Here is a 22,635-nt window from a genome sequence, read left to right on the forward strand (position 1 = left end):
TTTCCATCTCATGTCAATGGCTACACAGAGAGAATCAAAGAATTGTCAAAGAAGCACCAAAATCATTTCAGGCATACTGACCCAGCAGTGCACTCCTCTCTGATCTCCTGACCTCATTTAAGACAAGAACAAGAATCACTTAGTCTCCTTAGGACGTCTGCAGACACCGAGATCTCTGGGAAAGCACTTGCATGTTTCACTCTTCTTGATGAAAGCTCTGATTCTTGCTTTTCTACGTGACACTTAACCATTCCTCTGATTCAAATCTTTGACATTGAGATCAAATCAAGTCAGATATATTTCTGCATGCCTGGCTGACATCTCCAGTCCATCAAACTCTAATCAATATTGAGCAGCTCTTCCTCTCTGCAAAATCCTGCCCCAAGTCCGATCTCTCCGTTTTTATCGACAAAGTACAGCAACACCTACTTCTCCCATGAAATACTTAAGGATAGTCTGTGATAACCAGGATCAGTGAGTTGAGCAGACTCCACAGGAGTCCCTGCATTTTATGGCTCTAACTCTTATAATCCATAAGCTACTAAACCCTCATTAAAAGAAGAAACTACTTAGCCTTTTTTTAAGCCTGTCTGTCTTAACAAACATTACCAGCACTGGAAACAGGTTGGAGGAAATGCAAAAACAGAAAGAGCAGTCACGGATCTTGTGGCGTCCATGTGCAAAATGTAATCACTACATCATGACATTAAGGAGGGGCGTGTAAGTTATGACAAGGCCGTATCTCCCACATACAAGCAGCATCCTGCAGAGGTGAAATACTTTGACGCAGGAGTATAAATCAGCCCTCACCAGACTTGTTGTTCTGTCCAGCCTCCTACCTAGTAACCTTTACTCTAACTCTAACCAGAGCAATGTTAACACCCTGCTTAGTCTTCATCTCAAAACCAATCCCTTTTCTTTTTTTGGCACTCTAAATTAATTGAATATATCCTTTTCATCGTCCTTTTCTTTTGTAACAGACTCAGAATCAAGACAATCTGCAAGCTAACTGGCTAAATGTCCATTAAAGATGGCATCTCACCTGTATCCGATCAGTGTAATGGTCGAGCAGCAGTACTCCAGAACTTGTCACTTTCTTGGTTTCTACCATTGTTTTGAGGTCTGCCAGCAAACTCATGTGTTTAGACATATCTGTTGCCAAAACCTGGGGAGAAAATTAATATTAGCGCACTAATGAAAGATGGAGAATAGAAAGGCAGCAGAAGACGAGGAAGAGCTAAGCAGGAAGATTATTATCTTCATGATATAGAATGAGTTTGTTGACAACACTCACCATATCGATAACAAGTTTCCTCAGACTCTGTCTCTGCCTCTTGCTAAGGTTCTGGAAAATGTCACAGTTGTCCTCGTGAAGCAGCTTGAAGCCCACAGCTAGGTGATGGTTCTCCAACACAGACTCGTCATTATACATCAGGGCTAGCTCTGAGTCTGAAGGAAGATATAAGACAAATATCTATATTTAAAACAACTAAAACTACACTATTTACAGACTACACACATTAATGTACAAAAAACATGTATAAAAAGTACAGACTCAAGAGGTTGCACCGAAATATTGCATGATTGCTGAGAACTTGCTCTATTGACATATAACTTTAGATTTCTTAATACTCAAACTTTTTTCTTTTCAAAAATAAAACCTGTTTTATCCAAATTCTTTTTTAAAAAATTAGAATTAAATTTTACATAGCAGAGGTATATTGTCTTTGGGACGATGTTTAACATAGAAAAATCACCATTATGTTGATTTTGTAATGAGGAAGAGACATTGCATCTTTTTTTCTACTGACTATACGTCTGTAGACTAATATCCAAAATTAGCTAAGGCAACAAAACCTTAATTTAAAATGTACACTGTTAAATAATATGTTGGGGTATCAGTATGAAATTATATTAAATACAACTATTCTGTCAGGTAAAATATTCATATTTAAGACTCAGTCAAGAACCAATTTGAAGTTTAAAAAAATACATACGCACATACATATATATATTTTGCAAAGCCCATGTATTTTGGACAAACCTTAACTGGGTATTCTCAAAATAGCTGACCCAGAAAATTGTCCTCATCTAATTCTTAGCTACCTACCTTATGCTCTCTCTGAAATCAGACTTTTCCAGACGAGACCTGTTGATATTATTATCAATGCTGAAGTATTTGGATTTCTCAGCAATAGCTGCTTTTTGACTGTCCGCTGCAACATGATGTCATCTGTTTTCCTGTATATTTCTTCCACAGTTCACATGTTTGTTTGCCTCTTAATCTTGACTCACTTGTGTTTATGAGGAATTGGTTGGACACCCCTGGATGGTCCACATCGTGAATGGCAGCGGCAAATAAAGCAGCTAGAATCTCTAGATCGGTGAACACAGCCTGTGGGAGAGAAATGAAAGGGACGTAATTAATTAAACGAACATTTTGCATGAATGTGTTTTTGGTGTTTGGAGTAATGCTTTTTGTCGTTGTCGGACCAGCAGAGATATTTACATCTAGAGCCGGTGTGGATAGCAGTACATGAGTAGACTGAGTGACATCTGCAGCGTGGAGGCTGTTGTGGTAGGCCACATTGGCATGGTAGTGGTCCTCCAGGGTCATCACATAGGTGACAAATGTATCCATAGGGATCCGAAAGGTCTTCAGTAGATCTCGTTCCTGCAGGAGAGACAGGCCACGGGGTCATTAGTCATGCTACATTATAGACTATATAATCCATTGTTAGTTGAAGTTCTGTCTCTCACCTGGAAGATGGCAAACATTATGCAGCTTAGGGGTCGGTTATTAGAGAACTCTGCCACTTGAAAGATATTAAGGCCCCACTTGTTCAAGTCGTTCAGCTCCTGAAGACACAAACAGACAACATTAACACACAACGATCCTCAACAACAATCATGAGTTTGTTACACCTGATAATTCCACCAACAAAGGTGCATGAGATTACAGTTGTGTGTTCTTTAGATCGGAGTCTTTAGATTAGATTTAAATGAAGTTGCATTAAATTTGCATCATGCAAAATGGCCGCATGAGATTGTGTTGTGTTGTAGTTCTTGCAGGTAGAGAAACGGGTTTCTCCTCTAAAGGAGAATGAGAAAGAAAAAAATCCATGCTGCGACTGTAAGGGGTTAAATCACTGTTGATGTTAACAGGTGATGTTTTAAGTTGTGGTAAAGTTTTCTGCTTTTTTAACTTTAAACATCATATATGTGTAACAACAGATGTCTTGAATTGATTTTCCCTTTATCTGTTCACATTAGTGGGTGTACAGACAGGGAAGCTGCAGAGGTGTGTGCAGAAATTAATGTGTGCTTAACACGGTTATATTTACATAAAGCGATGGAATATGTTGACAAGAGTAACAGGAAATACATCTAACCTGTTTTTTTAGTGATCTACTCCATCTACTGTGTGGGTTTATGTGTGCATGTCAATATACTTACTTGATTTTTGTCGGCTGCTTTTCCATCTATGTAGTTCAGTTCAGGTCAGATTTTTATTGGCCCCACAAGAAGAGTTTGTCTTGCAGCGAGACAAAACACAACGCACGATAAAAGTGAGACAATTGAAGATGTATTTACCCTGGCTAACGCGTCCTCGTGTTCAGTCTTGACACCGAAGCGAGGCATGGCGGAGTTGGAAAGGCTGGAACTGTGCGTAAGCTTCTTGACACCACTGATGTGACACATGGGCTTCTCCCTCTCCCTCAAAGTCGGGGATGGGATCTCCACCTCGTTCTGCTTATCTGGGGGGGCAAGACTCAGAGGTTAGCCAGGATGGAGACTTGTGTGATGTGCTTGACCTAAGGTCAAAGCTATAAGATATATATTGGTTGCTCACAGATAGATGGCAGATTTGTTTTACCTAGAAAGGTAGTGGAGATGTATTCTGACACCTGGTTCCCTGAGCGACTCATCTCTGACAAATGGGACAGCTCCCTGTTCAACATCCTCTTGAACTGAGGGAAGGACAGACAAAAACAGGAAGTGAGTGACTTTAATTCTAGTTGCAATGTAGAGGCATATTCAGAGATGTTGAAATGGGCAGATAAACCTTTAGATAGAATAACATTGTGCTTTAGATTCCATTTGTACTGATACAGAACAACAAAACCCTCCTATGAGTCAAATATGAGAAAATAAATTATCACCCTCAAACTGGCTTCATTCACTAAAGGGTGAGAAAAATCAATTATGAATCATGCCTCCTCTTTTTGAGAACATACTGTTCAATACTCCAAATCAGTGGACTTGCATTTGGATTGCCGTGTATTAATATGCTGCAGTAATGTTGCCTGTTTGCATGTATTTTTCTCCATACATCTAGAGTGGAAATCATGAAGGACTACTCTGCAGGTCCTTGCAGCACAGGCACGAATGTGATTAAATGAATACATTATCCCTGCAGACTGTTTCTGAACGCTCTCTCGGCTTTAATGTCATTCTTTATATTTATGGATAAATGTTGTGTTTTCGAGGCTCGACAGTCACCTGTCGCACAAGTCATGCGAAGGCACAATGCAATTCGGACGAGACCCCTCAGTCTGTGTCCTACTGACTGATCTCTCACACATAACAATCTCCATGGCAACCAGAGCGGTTGCCGTGGCAACTGCCTCCTCATAGTCAGTCCTTCAGCTTGATGTGAGAGCGGTGGCTGCTTGGGTGACAATCAGAGGGAGTAGGCAGGTGTCTCTGACCTTTACCAAGGTCAACCCTCCCCTCCTCTGCTGTCTTCCTCTCCACGTCTCTCTGTTACTTATATCTGCTCCTCCCTCCCTCTCGAGGTAAACAACACTCTCCGCTACTGCCCTCCAGCCCCAAAATCCTCCTCTGTCATAGGCTCCACTTTGCCTTCCTGCCATTTCACACACCTCATGCATTCCCACCATATTTCACTCCTTCCCTCTCTCTTTTCCCACCTATCTCATCCAGCCTTGCACTCTCTACATGGTAGGCCAAGCAAGTAAGTACTCTGACAGCAAATTGTAGAAGCAGTTGGGCAGAATCAGTCATCATGAGCCAGGAAAACAAGTCAAGCCCAGTGGCACACTTAGGCATCAGGCTCAGCCCAAACCTCCTCCTCTTTCTCTTGCTCTCTCTCGTTCTTTCCTCCCCTAATGCTGTAACGCTGAGTCATAGCTGCCAACCAACACTTCCACGGTGCCAGTCCGAGTGCCAGGACAAACAACACTCTTCCTCTGACACTGACTAATGAAGCAAACATGCAAACGCCACACAGACATGAAAACGAACACACACACACTAATACACCTGCATATGTGAGGGACCCAGGAGGGCTTCACTCTTTCTGTCTATAATCATGAATAACTGAAAAAATTATGATCTATAACCTGCACATTTGATTGATCCAGACTACAAATATATCAGCAGATAAGCAACACATATATCCTGATTTGCCCCCATGTCATTTAAGTAAACAGTGAAGAGAAAAGCCAGCATTTGTTTTGGTAACACAGTGACATGATACCATATCTAATGCAAACCTGACCTATGATAGAAAACTCACACAGTCTCCAACTTCATACATTTGTTATGGATGTTGGCACATGTGAGGACAAAAGGAGGAAAAAGAAACATCCTCTCAGTGCTGAGACAACAAGCATTGTCCTTCAGTGACAATACGCTTGGCTTCCTTGAGTCTGTATTGAGGCCAGCCTCAGGGTGGCAGGAGAGAGAGACGGAGGGATGTGGGACGCAGGTGTGGAGGATGGAAACGGACATTATGTGACACTGCAACGTACCTGCAGTAAAGATGGCTAGACTACTTATCGCAAAGTCCCACTGAAGTTGTTTTTAGATTTTAAGCAGCTCGGTGTATTCTCAAAGGACAGACATGTAGACAGGTATGGAAGGAGGAGAAGAAGTGATATTGTCTTTTTGTTTACAGTGTCGCTGCTGTAGAAACACTGAGCAGAGTTAATAAACTCTGTGCCTTTATTACTGTTCCCCTTCAGTGGATTTGTGTATAAATTATGTACAAGAAAACACACACCAATACTCTGCCTCACAGTTTCTTACCTTCCACTGTCAGACCCAGAAAACCTTTCTTTACCACATAAATTCAGTGTATAATGAATTATATTGAACATATAAGATTGTCCCTTATAAAAACATTAAATACACAAACTGACTGTTGGATTAAAAACACAAGGATAATAAATGTGGTAATCAAGTAGATGAGATGTAAATGCATGCATAGATGTGGCAGTAACACTTGAAGAGTCCACAGCATCTATCCAAGATGGCCACTGCCAGGCCTTCTTGCCCTCTGCAAGCTCTCCGAGCCCTACCTGGTCCCACCAGCCGATGAGCCAGGGCCTGGAGCAGGTCTCACAGAATAGGTCCACAAAGGGCGTCCTGCGCTCCGCCGCCGTCCCACCCCCCTCCAGAACCCCTCCGGCGGCTGCACCGAGGTCCAGCTCTGCCCCTGCCCTCCCCTGCAGGGGGCTGTAGCTGGAGGAGCGGGGCAGCCTGTAGCCTCCTGGTACAGGCGAGGGGCAGGGGGACGGCGCTGGGTCAATGGCCTCCACAACACCCATGTTGAGCGTGACGGGCGGTTTGGGCCGATGGCACAGGCAGGTTGTGCGGTAGTGGAGTGGGTTGGGGGCACTGTGGGTGCCCCAGTGGCATGAGGGCGTCGTCAGGGTGTGTGGGGAGAGGCCACAGCCAGTCAAGCGGGGACACTCCAGAGTGACGGCTGCCCCGAGAGGGGGTGAAGGAACAGGGGAAGGGGGTGAGGGTAGGGGCTGCTGGTGCAGACTGTCCTTGCCTACATGCAGCACCCCAAAGCAGGCCACCCAGTCAGTCCAGAGTCCGGCTCCAGCCTCAGTGTGGTCCGAAGATGAGGGTCCCCCTGACGGGCAGACCAGGAGCCCCCTGGATCCGGCTGCTGTGGAGACTACATCTCATCCCATTTGCTGAGCCGACTGACCCAAATGTACTGTCACTGCAGGGTAGAGGTGGATGGGAGCCGAAAGAGGGAAGATGGAGGGAAACAGAGAAGGAGAGGGAGCGAGGGACCGTCTGAAGGGCACAGAGAGGAGCCGATGGAGGTGATGAGTGGGAATGTGACAGAGATGTAAACGAAAAAATTATGTTGAGAGAGCCGAGCTGCTTGACAAACAGTGATAAAAAATTTAGATGATGGAGGTGACAGGGACAGAGTGATGGTGACGGCTGGACAGATAGATGACTGTGGTATCGAATGATGGAGGTAAAGGGAGCTTGGATGACAGCAGGAACATCGGGGAAGGAAGAGGGGAGAAACAGATTATAATAGCAGGAGAAAAACAGGGATGGAGAGGATGACAGAGGGAGAGAGAGAGAGAGAGACAGAGAGGGATGCAGGCAGGGATGCAGGCAGGCCTGAAGCAGACGGTCAGGCTGAAGAATCACACCAGAGCTGTGGTCTGGAAAAACAGGCTCCCTCTTCCTGCGTCGACTGCCCCTCCCCCACGGTACGGATCCAGAGGCCCGGCCCAGTCCTACCGGTGCATCAGCCCGCCTGTGCCGTCTCACACTGATCCCATCAACGCACAGTCAGTCCACAGTCAGTCAGGCTGCCTCCTGATTGCTCCGTATCCCAGTCCCCTGCTCCAAGTCAATCCATGCCTCAGCTGGCCGAAATGCCAGAGGTCTAATCCTGCCGCTTTAGGCTGCCGTTCCTCCTCCAATGCTCTGCCTCTTGCGCCATTTCCCTGGATGCTGTAGACAGCTCTCGCAAGCTAATCAGGCAGTGTGGCTGCAGGCGCATGCATGTGTGTGCGTGTGTGTGTCTGTGCCTGCTTCTGCTCTCAGCCTGAGTGCGCATGTGCGACAAGACAGCATGTACGTCTGTCGAAAATATGTGTGTGAGCGAGGGTGTGAGTAAGAGTGAGAGACTGAGTGGGAATTTACATGTGTACCTCCATGTTGGCACAGCGCGGAGGATTTCTGTAGCTTAGCTGCGGCTGCTAAAAGGCGGCAACATATTCACAGAGACTCTGTTTACCCCAGGAGACTCTGCACATTGTATATGCACACACACACACAGACACACACACACACAGACACATAAATGATGTCCTCTAAGCACTCTGCTGTTCTCCCTCCCTCAGTCCCTTCATCATAAGCCTGACTGATTATAAACACACAGATCCTTGCCATTAATTAAGAGTGCAGTGCAACACGGGAAGAATTTCTCGAATAAAACAAACAAGGTGCACGATGCTGTCTCTTTAAGACAGAGCACTATTAAAGGAGCATCACCTCTATTTCATTGGTCGTTGCTCAAACCACATGGCTTGTGGTCAGAGAGGCAAGCCAATGACTAAAAGGGAAGGGCAGACCCTGCTGCTGTTCGATAGCAACCAAGGTTACAGCAGAGACATCAGCATCAGGGCCGTCCCCCCCTCCCTCTCACATCCTCCATACCCACAGACCGTCACCCTCCCTCCTCTCTCTCTGTCCCTGAGCCCCCACAAATACAAATGCATGCATACTGAAGAAGCCTGCCCACGTGCACACACACAGGCATGTAGATGTAGTACTGCAAAATGCACACCTGCATCTCTTTGCAGCTCTAAACACAAAAGCTTAACGAGACATAATCATGTCAGTTTAGTCCATAAAAGCCCAGAAGTGGTGCAACCACAAAGCTCACAATTATTCATCTGTACAATTACAGAGTTGCAACAAACAATCAATTAGTTGTCAGCTTTTAATTTAAATACCAACTATTTTGATAATCGATTCATTAGTTTGAGGTTGTCGTTTTCTGATTCCAGCTTCTTAAATGTTAAAGTTTTTTTTAGATAGTAAACTGAATATCTCTGAGTTGTGGATGAAACATTTTTTAAGGGAGTCATATTGGGCTTTTGAAAACACCGATCCACATTTTTCACTACTTGACCGCCAACAACTAAATGATTAATTGAGAAAAGAATCAACAGATTAACTGACTTGTTAGTTGCAGCCAACCTAGGAAACAAATATTTCCAAGAATTGCTATTTCTGATTAACAACTCTTTGAGAATTGACTCTTAATACTCTCTCTTTAATATCTAATGAGTCATTTTCTAAACAATATTACGTGAAAATGTGTGAGCGTTCAATGTGATAGGTATTATAGGAGACTAGACAGCCAGATGAACGTTTTTCTGACCCAAACGCAGCATTCTTCAAAGTATTTTTAATACATTTTACAAACACGATAGAGCTGCACTGTGAACATATATTTGACTGGAAGCTTAAACAAGACATTATAGCCATGTGTCTGACTGATACAGCTACAACCCAGTAATGTTCAGTCCTCATGAACCATGAAATACACCGTTTATATGTTGCTCCTCCTTAAGAAGCTTGGCATGGAGTTAATGTTGAGCTAGAAGGACAGTGAAGGTACAAGTGAGCATGTTTGTGTGTTGACAGGTGCTCACCTTGTTGGAGGCCATCTCGCTGACTGAGCGGTGGGTCTGAATGGTCTCCAGCTGGTCCAGACACCAGTCCAGTTCCTCCAGAGTCTCCCGAGCCATCTGCTGGTATGTCTCCTCTGGGGAAAACACACACACAGGCACAAAACAACAACACAATTGAAAATATGTAACATACTACCAGTCTAAAATTGATTGTCAAGTCTAGTACCGTATGTTATAACCCTAGAAAACAACTGAATCATAATTATTTGTGTTTTCTGATGCTGTAGAATTAGTAACAGTTTTTCACATTTTAGTGAAATGTATTTTAAGTTATGACTAGCTAAGTAACATAAAATTATACAATGCTGGCTCCAAAAAAACGGTTGAGACGCTGTGTGAAACACAAATAAAAAGAGAATGCAATCATTTTCAGTGAACTGTGTTTATGGACAACAGTTTTACGAAGCGTTCCTGAGCCTATCAAGTCAAATCCGTCATGCAACCATCTGTTTCATGAAGTGGTGAACCTCGCCCCATCCTCGCTTATTAACAACTGAGCCTTTCGAGAATCCCCCTTTTGTACCCAATCATGATACTATCACCTGTTACCAACGAACCTGTTTACCTGTGGACTGTAAACAACTTTCCCAGTCTTTTGTCTCCCATTTAAAAACCTTTATTATGTTGTCTAAAGTTGCATGTACTGATGTTCTACATGCTGTTTGTATAAGCACAGTAAGACAGGGCTTAGGATATAGCTGAGTGACAAAAGTATAAGTATATATCTATAGCTCACTGTTTACTCATACATGTGCTTCTAAAAGTGTTGATGATGCAAACTCTGCTCGCAGTATTTTTACGACTGCTACGACAAAACAGTAGGTTTCATTTCCTCTCACTTTCAGTGTAAAGACGTTTTAAGGTTTGGTGAAGATGAAGCCTTTCGTACATAATTTAAACATCTATGTATGAAAAGAGATTCAACTCTGTCGAGTTATTTCTCAACACACGTATTTTTCATAGCTGTAGCATTATATGTTGAGATAATAAAGATCTAATAGTAAATCCTCAATATCAGCCACAAGATGATGTGCTGTGCTGTCCTGCACACATTTGCATTACTGATGATGCAATTTGGGAGCGTGGGAGCCTTAGTGTGTCCTTAAAGCCGTGTGAGGGGACTGTGGGTCTCTTTGGACAAGAGTTTTAATTAGCTGACAGCATACCAGAGAGCGTAGCTTGGGGAACAGTGGGTTGGCTTGTCACTGGTGACCTCCTGTGGACAAACACATCATTACATCAGATGGAGAAGCGCACACTGCTGCCCCCTGCTGGGGTTCAACACACATTCAGCACTACACAATGAGGCAACAAAAGGCTTGGCTCACAGAGAGGGTATAAATATTTTTTATGTCTTTTATTCATTTATATGCCCCTGGAACGAGACAAAGGCATGTTTGTATTAAAATGCCTATGAATCTTGAATAACACTGCAATGTGGGAATTTTTAAAAATGCATAAAATTCCCTCATTCCACTTCAAATATTCAAGCATCCTAAAATAGTCGAAGACAAAGCACGAGCTCCGCTCTCCTTTCAAATAGCCTTCGTGGTTTCATAATTGTGTAGTGAGGGAGGCATTTTCAGGGCACAACACCGCATAATTATAGATGCTGATAATTCTGTGGTGCACTGCTTTATATATCATATTGACGTGGAGCTAAAAGCCTGCCAACTCGAGCTCCTTCTGTCTACTGCATTACAAAGGAGAATAATTTTAGCGTTATTGACCGTCTCCATCGTCTAGGTACAGAGTCAGGGACATACATCTGAGGCATGCTGCACTCAGTCCTCAGCCAGCGAGCTGGAGAGTTGCCAGATAATGCAGATCATATTTTCCTTGAGCATAGCCTGATAATCATAAACTGGTTAATCATGATGGCATAAGTGTTTCCCACGGGAGCGAGGAGAAGGAGACGTTAGCAAACACACTGCAAACTAAGCAGGCAGTCGTGACGAGTGTAAGTGGGGGGAAGGGGTGTTTGACAGCATGATACTGACTTGTTAGTGGGTGTTGTGACATTGGCGAGGATGGTGAAGTTGCTTCTTACGGTTCGTAGGCTGGCCAACACCTGGGGGATGGATGGACAGCGTAGGAGGGGAAAGAAGGAGGAGGGAGGGGGGGGGGACAGGAGGAGGAGGGGGAGGGGGGACAAGTTCACTGCACTAATTAGCCACCTTTCTAGTCACTTACAGCAATTAAACTTGTCAGACAAGGTGCACAAGGAAAACATACCTGAGCGAAAGGGGTGACAATCATGTCTTCGGCGTGCCTGCAGGACAAAAGATGAAAACAAATAGCAGAGAATGAGAGTGTGAGAGGTTTGGGCGACTGAGGCACTCTGTGTTAGTGTTTATATGAGCGGCTGCATCTGTGAGCTGGATGTTTACACAGACCTATGTGGACCTAAACAGAGAAATAGTCCTGAAATATACTAATGGAAGATTTTGGGTGGATTAAACTTGCGGAAAGACGAGCCAGGAAACAGAGCACAACAGTTAATGCTAAGAGGATTCATCATGATTTCATTAGCATAATGAATGCATAATTACAGTCACAACCATTCGCTGTTTGATTGGGATAATGTGCCGTTATTGTGGTGCGTGTGTGTAAATGGACACGGCAGATTTGGGAAACATGTTTAAATTCAGTGTGCCGTGTGATGGATCCAGGACGATGGCTGCGTGCTTACCCCTCACTGTTGATGGAGGAGTTGCGTGACATGGTTTTGGGGGACGTGTCGTAGTCGGAGTCCGAGCGGTACAGGAAGGACTCCCTGCGCTGGCTCTGGGGGAAAGAAGGGTGGAGCACCAACCCAGGACTCGCCTGCGAATCCATGGGACTGCGGCCTGGCGAGGGACCATTTTCTGAATCGAAGCTGAGGGGTTAGAGAGGAATAATTGATTATACATCATGCATGTCATTTAGGTGTTTGCTTCTCTTATCTCACATTGACAACAGGTCTTGGCACGATAAACCTAAAACTTCCAAACAAACTCCCATCCTTTCTACTCGCTTAGAGAGGAAGCTGAAGGAAGAGATGTGACAGACACTACAGCATGAATCCATACAGCTGTGACTCTGTGGTGCCGTTGGATTGGCAGCCTGCCACCGGGCTGCCCTGGGAATTACACTTTACTGACAAGTCACATTTTAGAACAAGTCACATTTAAGTGAGCAAAATGAGCCACATCGACAGCAGCGTCTCTCGGAGCCAAAGCTGTCTGTCAGCAGACGTGAGTGATTGAGATATTGGATTATGGATTCAGATTTCTTTTAGGACGAAGACACAACAGTGTTCAGACCAGTACGAAGCCAACTTTCATATAAACTTCCTTTCCATGAAACCAAATATTCCATTTATAATCAGATTGATGGCCTAATCAGAAAATAAATGCCTCGTGTGACCACCTCAGTTGGGAGTGACTGGCCTGATGAGAGGTAATTTTCAATCAGGTTGAGAGGAGGGGTGTAAATCTCTTATCATTCAATCAGTAGGAAAATATTGTTGCCTTGTAACCATTTTAACGCTTAATCCTTAATCATTTCTCTCTGATTGGAGTAAATATATTCTTAAGTAAGTTTCAGGGAGGACAGAAACATGGCTGTACATGTCAAACCTGGTCTGTGGCTGATACAACCTTAGTGTACTTTAGAGCTTTAGATATTTAAAGAGTTCACCCAGAAGTGAATATTCAGTCATTATCTACTCAAGTTTCGAGTCGTCTAAACATTTGTGGAGCTTCAAATTGAAACCGAGATGCATCCTCCTCCTAAACAACTGAAGTACAGACGGTCGAGCTCGTGCACCCGCTTCAGACAGGGTAACACTTTTAGCTTAGCAGCTACAGTGAAGATTTCAGCTTATAAAAGTCATTTTCGGATCTCGGGGCTTCCAGAGACTTGGATTATGCTGTGGCCATTTTATATTAAATCTTTTTTGTTTTGTTTTCTTAGTTTTTTTTGGTCATTTTAAAACTTCACCCGACTTTCCATTACCATGGGAATGAGTAGATAATGACTGAATTTCCATTTTTGGTTGAACTTGTCCATTAAGAATGGTCAAATGCTTAATTAGAAAGAGCCATAGAAATGCAAATACTGTTCCCTGGACACAATGAAGGTCCATCTTGAAAATTAACAGACAGAACTACTTTTTTTTTTACTTTTCTGTTGAATATGTCTTACAGATAAGACGCTTCACAGCAGCAGGAAAAACTAATTATATTCTGATTTAATACTTTGGGGCGTGTAAACACATCTTATCTGTCACTTTATTTAGCGTACATGTAAACAATTAACTTTGAATCTCTAATCAGAATGACTTCAGTCAGGTTGAAGAAATATTGTCCACGTCACCACCACTATGCTCATTGGGACACATGACACGAGTGGATACTAGATAATTAAACATCCAACCCAAACATACGGTTTCACTGACGAAGCAGCATTGTTACAGTCATGTAAATCAACATCTGTCTTCTCCTTTTAGCTCAGGAAGGAAACACAGCATCTGTCCACACACATCAGGCCAGCACGTTGCCAATTAACATTAAACCCAAAACACAAGGCTGAAGCTAATCTGCTAGATCCAGTCAAAGACGAGCTTAGCCGAAGGGGACACGGTAACACGCGTCTCAGGTTACACTCGTCTCTTTTTCACCGGCAGCACCTGCAGTCAGGAAGCCTTTATTCTCCAGCAGCCCTCGACAAAACTCCATCGTTTTCTGAGATGAAAGAAGATTCGATCCCTCAGCTAAGAAATCAACTCAGTATTGATCGAATAAGGTTGTGGAGTTTGGCATCCTTTAACAATAAAATGATGGAGAATTGTTGGTAGCCATCGGACAGATACTAATTTATCTGAAGAGTACACTGCTGGAATTGTTATTAGGCTTGCTGTGCACTAAAACAGCTACGAGCCAAGACTTCCATCTATAATAATATGCATCTACAGTTGTCACTTTCAGGCTGCAAATGTGAGGATGACAAGGACAGATAGGGAAGCAGGTTGCAGTGTAGCTGCGGCATCTATTTTTAATGTAGGATAACTTTAATCTCCACAACACCTCCCCACCTCTCCCAAACTTTTGTTGTCAACACAGTTGTGACAGTTTTCAGTTTGACTTCTTAAATTAAGCGTGAAGTGCGATATTTTTAGAATTTACTTCTAAATTGGCCAATTAGAAGCCACTGCTCTCCCCAGAAGGCTTTGTGAATATGGCTGAAGATCAAATTATCATTAAACAAGTTTCCCCAGTAATGAAAAACACATCAGAAATGTCTGCCAGGGGGACCGTCTGCAAGCTGCACGCGCTAATCCCTGTTTTTATTTTTTTTTCCTGCAAACTTTGAGAGTAATTATGAAACTTTAGCATTCAGAATTCAGTTCACTTCCCAAAATCTAATCCATCTGACTCAGGTTATTAGTGTGTGTGCATGGAATAATTTACTCATTTGCACAAATGTTTATGATGCTCACACCTCACCTGAACTGGTGCAGAACAATCAAAAGTCACTGCAGCTTCTGTTTTTAACAGAAAAATGTACCTTGGCTGCAGAAATGTACCTGCAAATACAGTTGGATGAACGTCTGCGCTCCTGAATACTGCGGTTCAGTTTCATACGCCGGAACAGAGCAGAGCCCCCGTGTCCGCGAGGCTGATCGACCGGTGACACGGGCGAGGTGAGAGAGGGTGCGGGAGGTGGACCCTCAGGACCTTCCCACAACCTCAGCTGTCGTGTCAGCTTCCTCTGACTCATCGCTGACAGCTCTGGCCCTGCTGAAGCCGACCAGTTAAAGAAAACTCCCCCAGACTCGACTTAAAACTGTCTGTCTCGCTTTGTTTGGCTGTCTCCCTCTAATGCAGTTCCACTCATCGACTTCTTAGTGTGTCGACTCACGTCTGAAGCAGACAGACAGTCTTATGTGGCGCTAACCGTCCACAATCCAGAGCAGGATCAAATATCAAGGCCCGATCCTCCCTTTAGTAGTGCTCTCCCATGTGTCTCATGCCAGAGGAGTCAAAGTGCATCAACATGCATATCCTGGGCTGTGATCCTCAGGCCGTGGATGCTTAAACTCCAGTTCACCCCTTTTCACATCCTCAGTTTGTTCCCTGGATTTACACGGGTCTCGTTAATCCTCGCCCATGCAGTTTTGTTTAAGGTTCGTCTGTTCCTCGGCACCGACTGCTTCCCAGAGGAGCGCTCTTCTGGTATTTCACCACCTCAGCTCAGTTGAGTCCTGCTGGGACCGGCCGGCCTTAACTGGACCTCTGTCCCCATCTGGTGTCCAGGCTGCTGTGGCTGCCGTCTCACGTTCACAGCCCTCGAGACACTCGGGCTGCACAAACAACCTGCGATGATCTCGGTTAATTTCCTAATTAGTCAGCCTTTCGCCCTTCACGTTGTATCTGTTACTGTTTCTCTCCTCCCCCGCCTCCCCAGTGCAAGCATGTGCTCTCTCTGTCCTTATCTCTCTGTGCACACAGTTCCTCTGCAGCAACAGGAAGACTGATCAGTAAGAGCAACAGACAGCAGACGTGAGAATAAAGCAACACACAGAGCTTGTGTAATCAGGTTTTGAAGAGAAGATAGAGAACAACCAGAAAGAGGAGGAGAAAAGAGAAAAAAAAAAGTCAGGGGAAAGCGGGTTGACTCATACCCCTGTGTAAATGTTTACATGTTCCACTAAAGAGCGTGCAAGGTTTGCGCCCAAAACATTTTGTATTTTGACATCAACAGCCTTGCTCACCAACAGCACTTTCCTTGGCCTTTAGATGTGAGCAGACACAGTGCTACCTTAATGTTCTCCGTGAGCAACAATTAGACCATGAAATAGCTTTCAAACAAGGTGCTTTAGGTCAACCACAACTAATTCAGTGATGACATGCGAGATAGCAACGTTAGACAGCCTCCAGCAGGATTTTTATTTTTCTTACATGGTTTCTAAACAGTACATGGCTGCTTTTCCAGCACACTGCAACGTAAAATGCAAGAAAAATCAAATTGACTGCAGCGTTATTAAAAACTATGTTGGAGATATTGAACCACTGCAGGTATCAGGTTGGCTGGCAGCACAGCTCCTGAGGTGCCATTTATTACTTTCATGAGAGGAGGTATTGATTAATAGCAGCGTAACTCCCTCATTAACCCCTGAATTACCAAAATGGTGTTTGGAAATAAGGCTGTTGAATGTGTGGCAATTTCCTTGGCAGAGAGAACAAAAGAAGTGTTGAACTAGTTGAGTTTCACAGAAACGATTGTGCAACTTACTGAATTACATTCCTGTTGCACAGTCTGACACTCCAGGATAACATGTCTACCTCCACATAGTTATTGTAAGATTTTTCTCACATGTAACAGAAGACTTTCAGTCATAGATTTCAAGAGGCTATTTAAGATTTGTTTATGTAAAACAATAGTCTTTTTTAATGGTTTCAGATTGGTATGCATGACTACTCAAGAGAGATGTCTAAAAGAGCGCTGCAGCGATGACGTATTTCTGCAGGCTAACCCGGAAATTCTGCGGTAAACACAAGTTTATGATACGTACATGTTTGTTTGGCAAGATAATCTTCACAGGTGAACACCACTTTATGATTTTTGAAGCATGTATAAAATCGCCAGAAGTAAAAAAACATTGCCGTTTATTAGCAACCACCTTCTGTAAGACACGTAACCACCTTTTAATTCAAGCGTGGAGTGTTTACTGAAGAGTTAGATGCTTGTGTTCAACATAGACCTTATTTCAGACATTTAACTGAAAGTACATAAAAAATAAAAACAAAAAAACACTGACTCTGAGATGAGGGAACTGGAGATGCAGAAATGCCAACTCCAAAAAAGTGCATTTGTTTTGGAAAGCGAGTGAGCATAAGACACGATTTCTTTTTGGCACTATTTTTCTTTTTTTAAACACAGCTGTTTGCAGGAAGAACAGTGACGAGGTAACGTATCCGTCTGTGGCTATGGAAGATTAATAACTGTAATACAACAACAGTGAAACAAAGTAGACTTAGTGCCGTACCAGTGCAGCTTCTTTCCTCAGGCCGTGAGACCCCTCGATTCATCCTCAGCACTCTGCCATGAAAAATAGTGGTAATTTTATGATTTATCCAACCTGATTAAGTCAGAATCCCACCCGGTGACAGGAATAATATCTTTCTGCTGATGCTCTTGTTTGCTCATGTCGGTCGTATAGAGGCATATTTAAACTGAGACCGTTTCTTAACCAGTTAAAAGTTCCTTGAAGTTCTTGTAGTTATTATTGACGATGACTAATTTGTACTAGAGGTTGATGGACTTGTAAGAAAAATAAATGAGAACAGATCATACATTACATTATCTCATGCTACTGATTCTTGAATTTCTGCTTGTCTGAGTGGAAAACTCTCATCACATTTTTTGTTTTTGGTGGCGGGGCTAACCTTTTTGTCAGTGTTTGGAATACAGATTGGACATTTTAAGTTATGCGTGTGTGTGTGTGTGTCTGTGTGAGAGAGAGACATTGTGTGTGCCGACAACCTGATTTTGTGTGTTTACCTGCGGCTGTCGCGAGACACAAAGAGGCAAGGTATTCAAACTTTGTGTCACAATTTGAATATACACTCTGCACATACCAAATGAGGGCACAAATGAGACGACTTGTGAATCGTATCTGTTTTTCTCGCAGCCTTTTTCTGCGAGAGCAGCGAGCAAGAAAGGGGAAAGGAAAAAAACAAGCACAACCTGCTGCATGAATTCAGTGTTCCACCTTTCAGCACGCAGCTTAAAGCCTGAGCACAGCGGAGAACACAGGAAAGATAAGATGCCTTGTCAAGCTGTTTCCTCCTCTCCCCTCGCCCTCCACATTCTGTAGTTTACCCTTTTCTTCTGAGCCCCTCTGTTCCCTCCCCTCTTTTTCCTGGTGGAGAGCAACCGTCGTTTGTTTATGATGCACAGGGGATGGATGCTGGAGCTCGTCTTGGAAAGTCACTTGTGAAAAGGCCTTACGTACAGCCTGTTTGAACAGTACCTTTCAAAGACAGCCTCTGGAAAAATGTCAAGAATTCTAATTCACATGACAGTTACTATTGTGATCTCTGGAGGGCTGATGAAGAGACAATTATTCTATCTCCTATTAAATACAGAGTCCCAGCTCAATAATAGCTGGTGAAACCTCTCGAAGTGACTCATGCACACACGTGGATGCAGACACAGGCACGCACACATGTGGATACGCACACACACACACGCACACACACACACAAAGGCAAAAACACACCCCCATGTTGCACTTGAGCACACACACTAGAGCACTAACGCTGCAGCTCTTTTGTTTTCACTCAAACACTATAAAAAGGCAACTAGATGCACACACACACACACACACACTGTACACAGGGTGATTATAAGCCGGGCTGTGGGCAGCTCTCTTGGTTTCATTATGTGAAAGCAGAGTCCCCGGAGTGTATCACTGCGGACAATGACATGATGATCAGAGGTTTCAGAGGGATGGGGATTTGTGCCAGCCGAGTGACTCCTTCTTATGGAAGATAACAAACCGTCTGTGTCAGGATGGAGAGGCGCACATTAAAGCTGCTGTCTTTTATGTTGCCCTGCTACCTGAACTGCCTCGCTCTGTTAACTCACTGGGGTTGGTGACGCAAGCCAGAGACAACCCTATGGTAATGGGTATGTTAACAGCTTTAGCATCATCGGCTGAATGGTGCTCTAACTCTTCAACTGATGGTTCACAAAAGCTTTATCGACAGTACAGCTCCGAAAACATGCCGTGAAACCACCTTAAGAGCTAAAAGCCATCCTTAACATCCTGATGGTGAAACGCATTAATGCTACTATTTATACACAATCAGGAAATCTGAAAATCTCTAATTCAGTTCTATATGTGAGCATTTTTAGTTTAAAAATGAAACATTTGTTCACCATTTTAACTACAAGTAAAGGGACAGTTCACCCAGCAAAATGGCATACTTTTTTGCTATTTATCCATATTTACTGTTTTGATGTGAGTTGCTGAGTTTTAGAGACATCAGCTGTAGAGCTGGCGGAGAGAAGGCAGACATCCATATCTCCAAAATTCAGCCCACCCACACCAAAACAATCTAGATCCATAAAAAGATGAGAGGAAAAAATATGTATTTTTGATTTTAGGATAAACTGGATCTTTAACATCGAGTATAGGAAAACAGACAGCAAATCACATGTGATATGCGGCTTTAATCTTCTCCATTCAAACGAGCTTCGCTTGTTACAGCAAAACGCGCTTTAATAACACTGCATTTCTTCAGGATAGCAAACTTCATTTAACCAAACAATGTTAACTGCTTGTTAAGCGCCACAGAATTGCTCTGCGCTGGGCTAATACGGCTGTTTTTGTAGCGTATGCACACTAATTTTCTAACTCACATAAAAAACATTAAAATCTTACTCAATAGTGCACACAATATATAATGAAATACTGACAAACATTGTGCCCTATAGTTCAGCTGCTAAGCAAACAAAATGTTTCTTTCTTTTGAAGACACTTTGCCTGACTGTACATCTTTTTGGCTCCCACCAGCATTCAAGTTCAAATATATAACTGACAGGACAAATTATAGCGCAGCCATAAGAAAATACTCACAACATGAATAAACATGAGAGACATAAGATCATTTAAATATGCTGGACGACACTAAAGGTCATTTACAACAACATGACTCTGATTCAGTTTGCATGACTGAGAGATGTGGTCACTGACTTGGAAAATGTAAAGCTTGTTTATCGCATGTGCAGTGGCTGCGTAACAGCTGAGATTTGTTTTAGCAGAGAAATCTTATATACAGGTATTACTGTAGTACTAGTGTGGTTATTAAATTAGCACTGTGGATGTTCCCACAGAGAGTCCTTGTGTGCAGAATAAGCCGGGAAATTGGACTGTTCTGCTGCAGCGTTTCATTTTCTCTCTTCTCTGCACACGTTTCTGCAACAAAAAGGGGGAGCTTGATTTCGTGTCATTAGTACGGCAGGCTTCAAAGGGCTTTGGAGCCCCGAGTCAATGCAGCGATTAGTTTAATTAAACCTATAAGTCTATATGAGAGTGTGGAGGAGATTTACATGCATCCCCTCCATTGACCCTCTCCTGCCATCGATTATTCATTAACAATGATCACGAGGAAGCTGCCGGCTGGGGAAAGCTGCTGCCATATCAGCATTTTCCCAACAGTCTGGTAGGTGTCAGCGCTCCTTTCCCTCCATCACACTGTGTGCTGCGTTTAATCAGGCCTCTCTGAGGGGATGAGCCGACCCTCATTCATTTAAGCTGCTTCAAAAAAAAAATACAGTCCCAGTCAATCCTCCCCCCCTGCCCCCTTTTCTTCATTCTCTTCAGCTGACTAAGTTAATGATTAACCTGCCTGAGTCCATCACCCTCTCTCTCACCATGAGACACACACACACACACACACACACACACACACACACACACACAGTCCGTACTCTCAGCCTCTGCGGAGAATGACAGTTATTTCCTGCCCCCGCTTCCTCCTTTGCCAAGCAAGCACAGATGCTTATTTCCACGTGCAATTTCAACCCTCCCTCCACGACAGCCCCAGCCCCCCCCATGAGCTGTGCCTCACCCAGGCATTTAGCACCTGGCTGATTGCTACCAGAGTGGGGGTGGCAGTGAGGGGAGTTGAAGCGAGGACTTGCAAATTGGGAAAGGGTGCTACTTTTATAGGCTGACCATATAATCACAGCTTCACTACTGCTGCCGTTGAATCATCTGCAGATCTGTGGAGCACATTAAGGGTTTTTATTATGAGGCACTCTCAGGCCGGGGCATGCTTTTAGGGCAACATGCCCGTCACTGACACATCTCAAATGACATGTCCACAGCAGGCTTGCCATCTCCGCTTGCCTCAGCTTGCCCTTTGTGCCTCTCAGGCAATCACAAGAGGCAAAGAAAGATAGAGGCACGCTCAAGCCTGCTTCCATTTTAATGTCGGCATTTACAGTACGATGCACAAGAAGTAGAAGCTCTGAAGGGAAAGAGCTGGCGCCGCGCCACATGGGCAAAGAGAGAGCATCTGGCCACTGGAGCTTCACAGAGCCAGCATGAGAGTAATGTCCTACATGAAGGAAGAGAAAAGCAAGACGTGACACTGGAGCGAGAATAAACAGCTGGGAGAAGCTGTGAGGAGACGGTCAAGGTGACGGCAGTCAGTCACACTTGATTTGTCTTGACTTGTCACATCTGATCAACAGATCTTTTAGCTTTTATCTAATTTAATGTAATTCGATAGAAATCTCTAATTAACACGATCGGAAACATTTCAGAACCAGTCATCATGAATTCAGATTTCGTGACTTCTTGAAACCTAGCTGCTGAATGCTCATTAAAGTCATCAAATTACGAAACGTCATTATCTTATTAGGATAGATTGCATTTGAGTTGAAGCTCTCCAGAAAGCCGTTCCTTTCTCCACTTTGAATACAGGATTGCATGATGGAGGCTTGTTATGAGTCTTTTCGTGCGTGCATCTCGGATGAGTCACAGATATCTTCTCAGATATAAATGAAAACAACGCTAACCCCGATGAAAATTCAAATTGACTCCAGACCCTACCCCCACACTCTCAGTTTATAAGTCGCCAGAGCTGCCGTGAGATCCACATCTCCGTACTAATACTGGACTGAATGAGGCTGCACACAATGTAAGAAAATCTGTACTCATTACTGTTCAAGGAGTATTACAACTGAAAGTCCATCAATACTGGACGGGCTGATGCAACTGGAAGCAAATCTGACTTAAAACTAGAGTTTTACATTAAAGATTAAATGAAAATTCAGTGCTCGTGTACCCACTTCAGTCGGGGTGCGCCCTCACTTTTTAGCTCAGCAGCTACAGAGCAGACTCCGGCTTCACTAAGACAACATCGACAACATCTTTTCAAATCAATTTGGGATATCGGGGCTTCCAGAGTGTTGGATTACACCAGACGAGCTGTATGAAGCCATTTCAAGTTTTTCGGTTGTTCTTTAACGTTTAAATGCAAGTCCCCATCTACTTCAGCTGAATGCTGCAACACTGTTGTGCTGTGAAGCTCTAGAAATGTTTTGTGGACTACAAAACTTCACCTGATTTTCAATCAGCATG

The 22,635-nt window shown here is 43.6% G+C and overlaps 1 protein-coding gene across 4 annotated transcripts in view; it reads right to left on the reverse strand.

The window, feature by feature from the left end:
- pde4a (phosphodiesterase 4A, cAMP-specific) overlaps positions 1–22,635 on the reverse strand; it is a 48,494-nt gene that overhangs the window by 5,336 nt on the left and 20,523 nt on the right. The window contains exons 1-13 of one of the 4 annotated variants that reach the window (XM_084370483.1): positions 15,061–15,916; positions 12,184–12,369; positions 11,727–11,763; positions 11,492–11,562; positions 10,658–10,707; positions 9,453–9,565; positions 3,878–3,971; positions 3,595–3,758; positions 2,761–2,859; positions 2,510–2,674; positions 2,296–2,395; positions 1,295–1,449; positions 1,043–1,165 (exon numbers count right to left, since the gene is read on the reverse strand). In XM_084370483.1, the coding sequence (XP_084226609.1) occupies positions 1,043–1,165; positions 1,295–1,449; positions 2,296–2,395; positions 2,510–2,674; positions 2,761–2,859; positions 3,595–3,758; positions 3,878–3,971; positions 9,453–9,565; positions 10,658–10,707; positions 11,492–11,562; positions 11,727–11,763; positions 12,184–12,369; positions 15,061–15,254 (1,551 nt within the window). In that variant the 5' untranslated portion in view covers positions 15,255–15,916. Of the gene's footprint in view, positions 1–1,042; positions 1,166–1,294; positions 1,450–2,295; positions 2,396–2,509; positions 2,675–2,760; positions 2,860–3,594; positions 3,759–3,877; positions 3,972–6,326; positions 6,933–9,452; positions 9,566–10,657; positions 10,708–11,491; positions 11,563–11,726; positions 11,764–12,183; positions 12,370–15,060; positions 15,917–22,635 lie in introns of those variants that run through there. The other 3 variants (XM_084370482.1, XM_084370484.1, XM_084370485.1) reach the window with 3 other exon arrangements.

This window comes from Pagrus pagrus (assembly GCF_965226575.1).
Source record: "Pagrus pagrus genome assembly, chromosome: 13".
NCBI lineage: Eukaryota > Metazoa > Chordata > Actinopteri > Spariformes > Sparidae > Pagrus > Pagrus pagrus.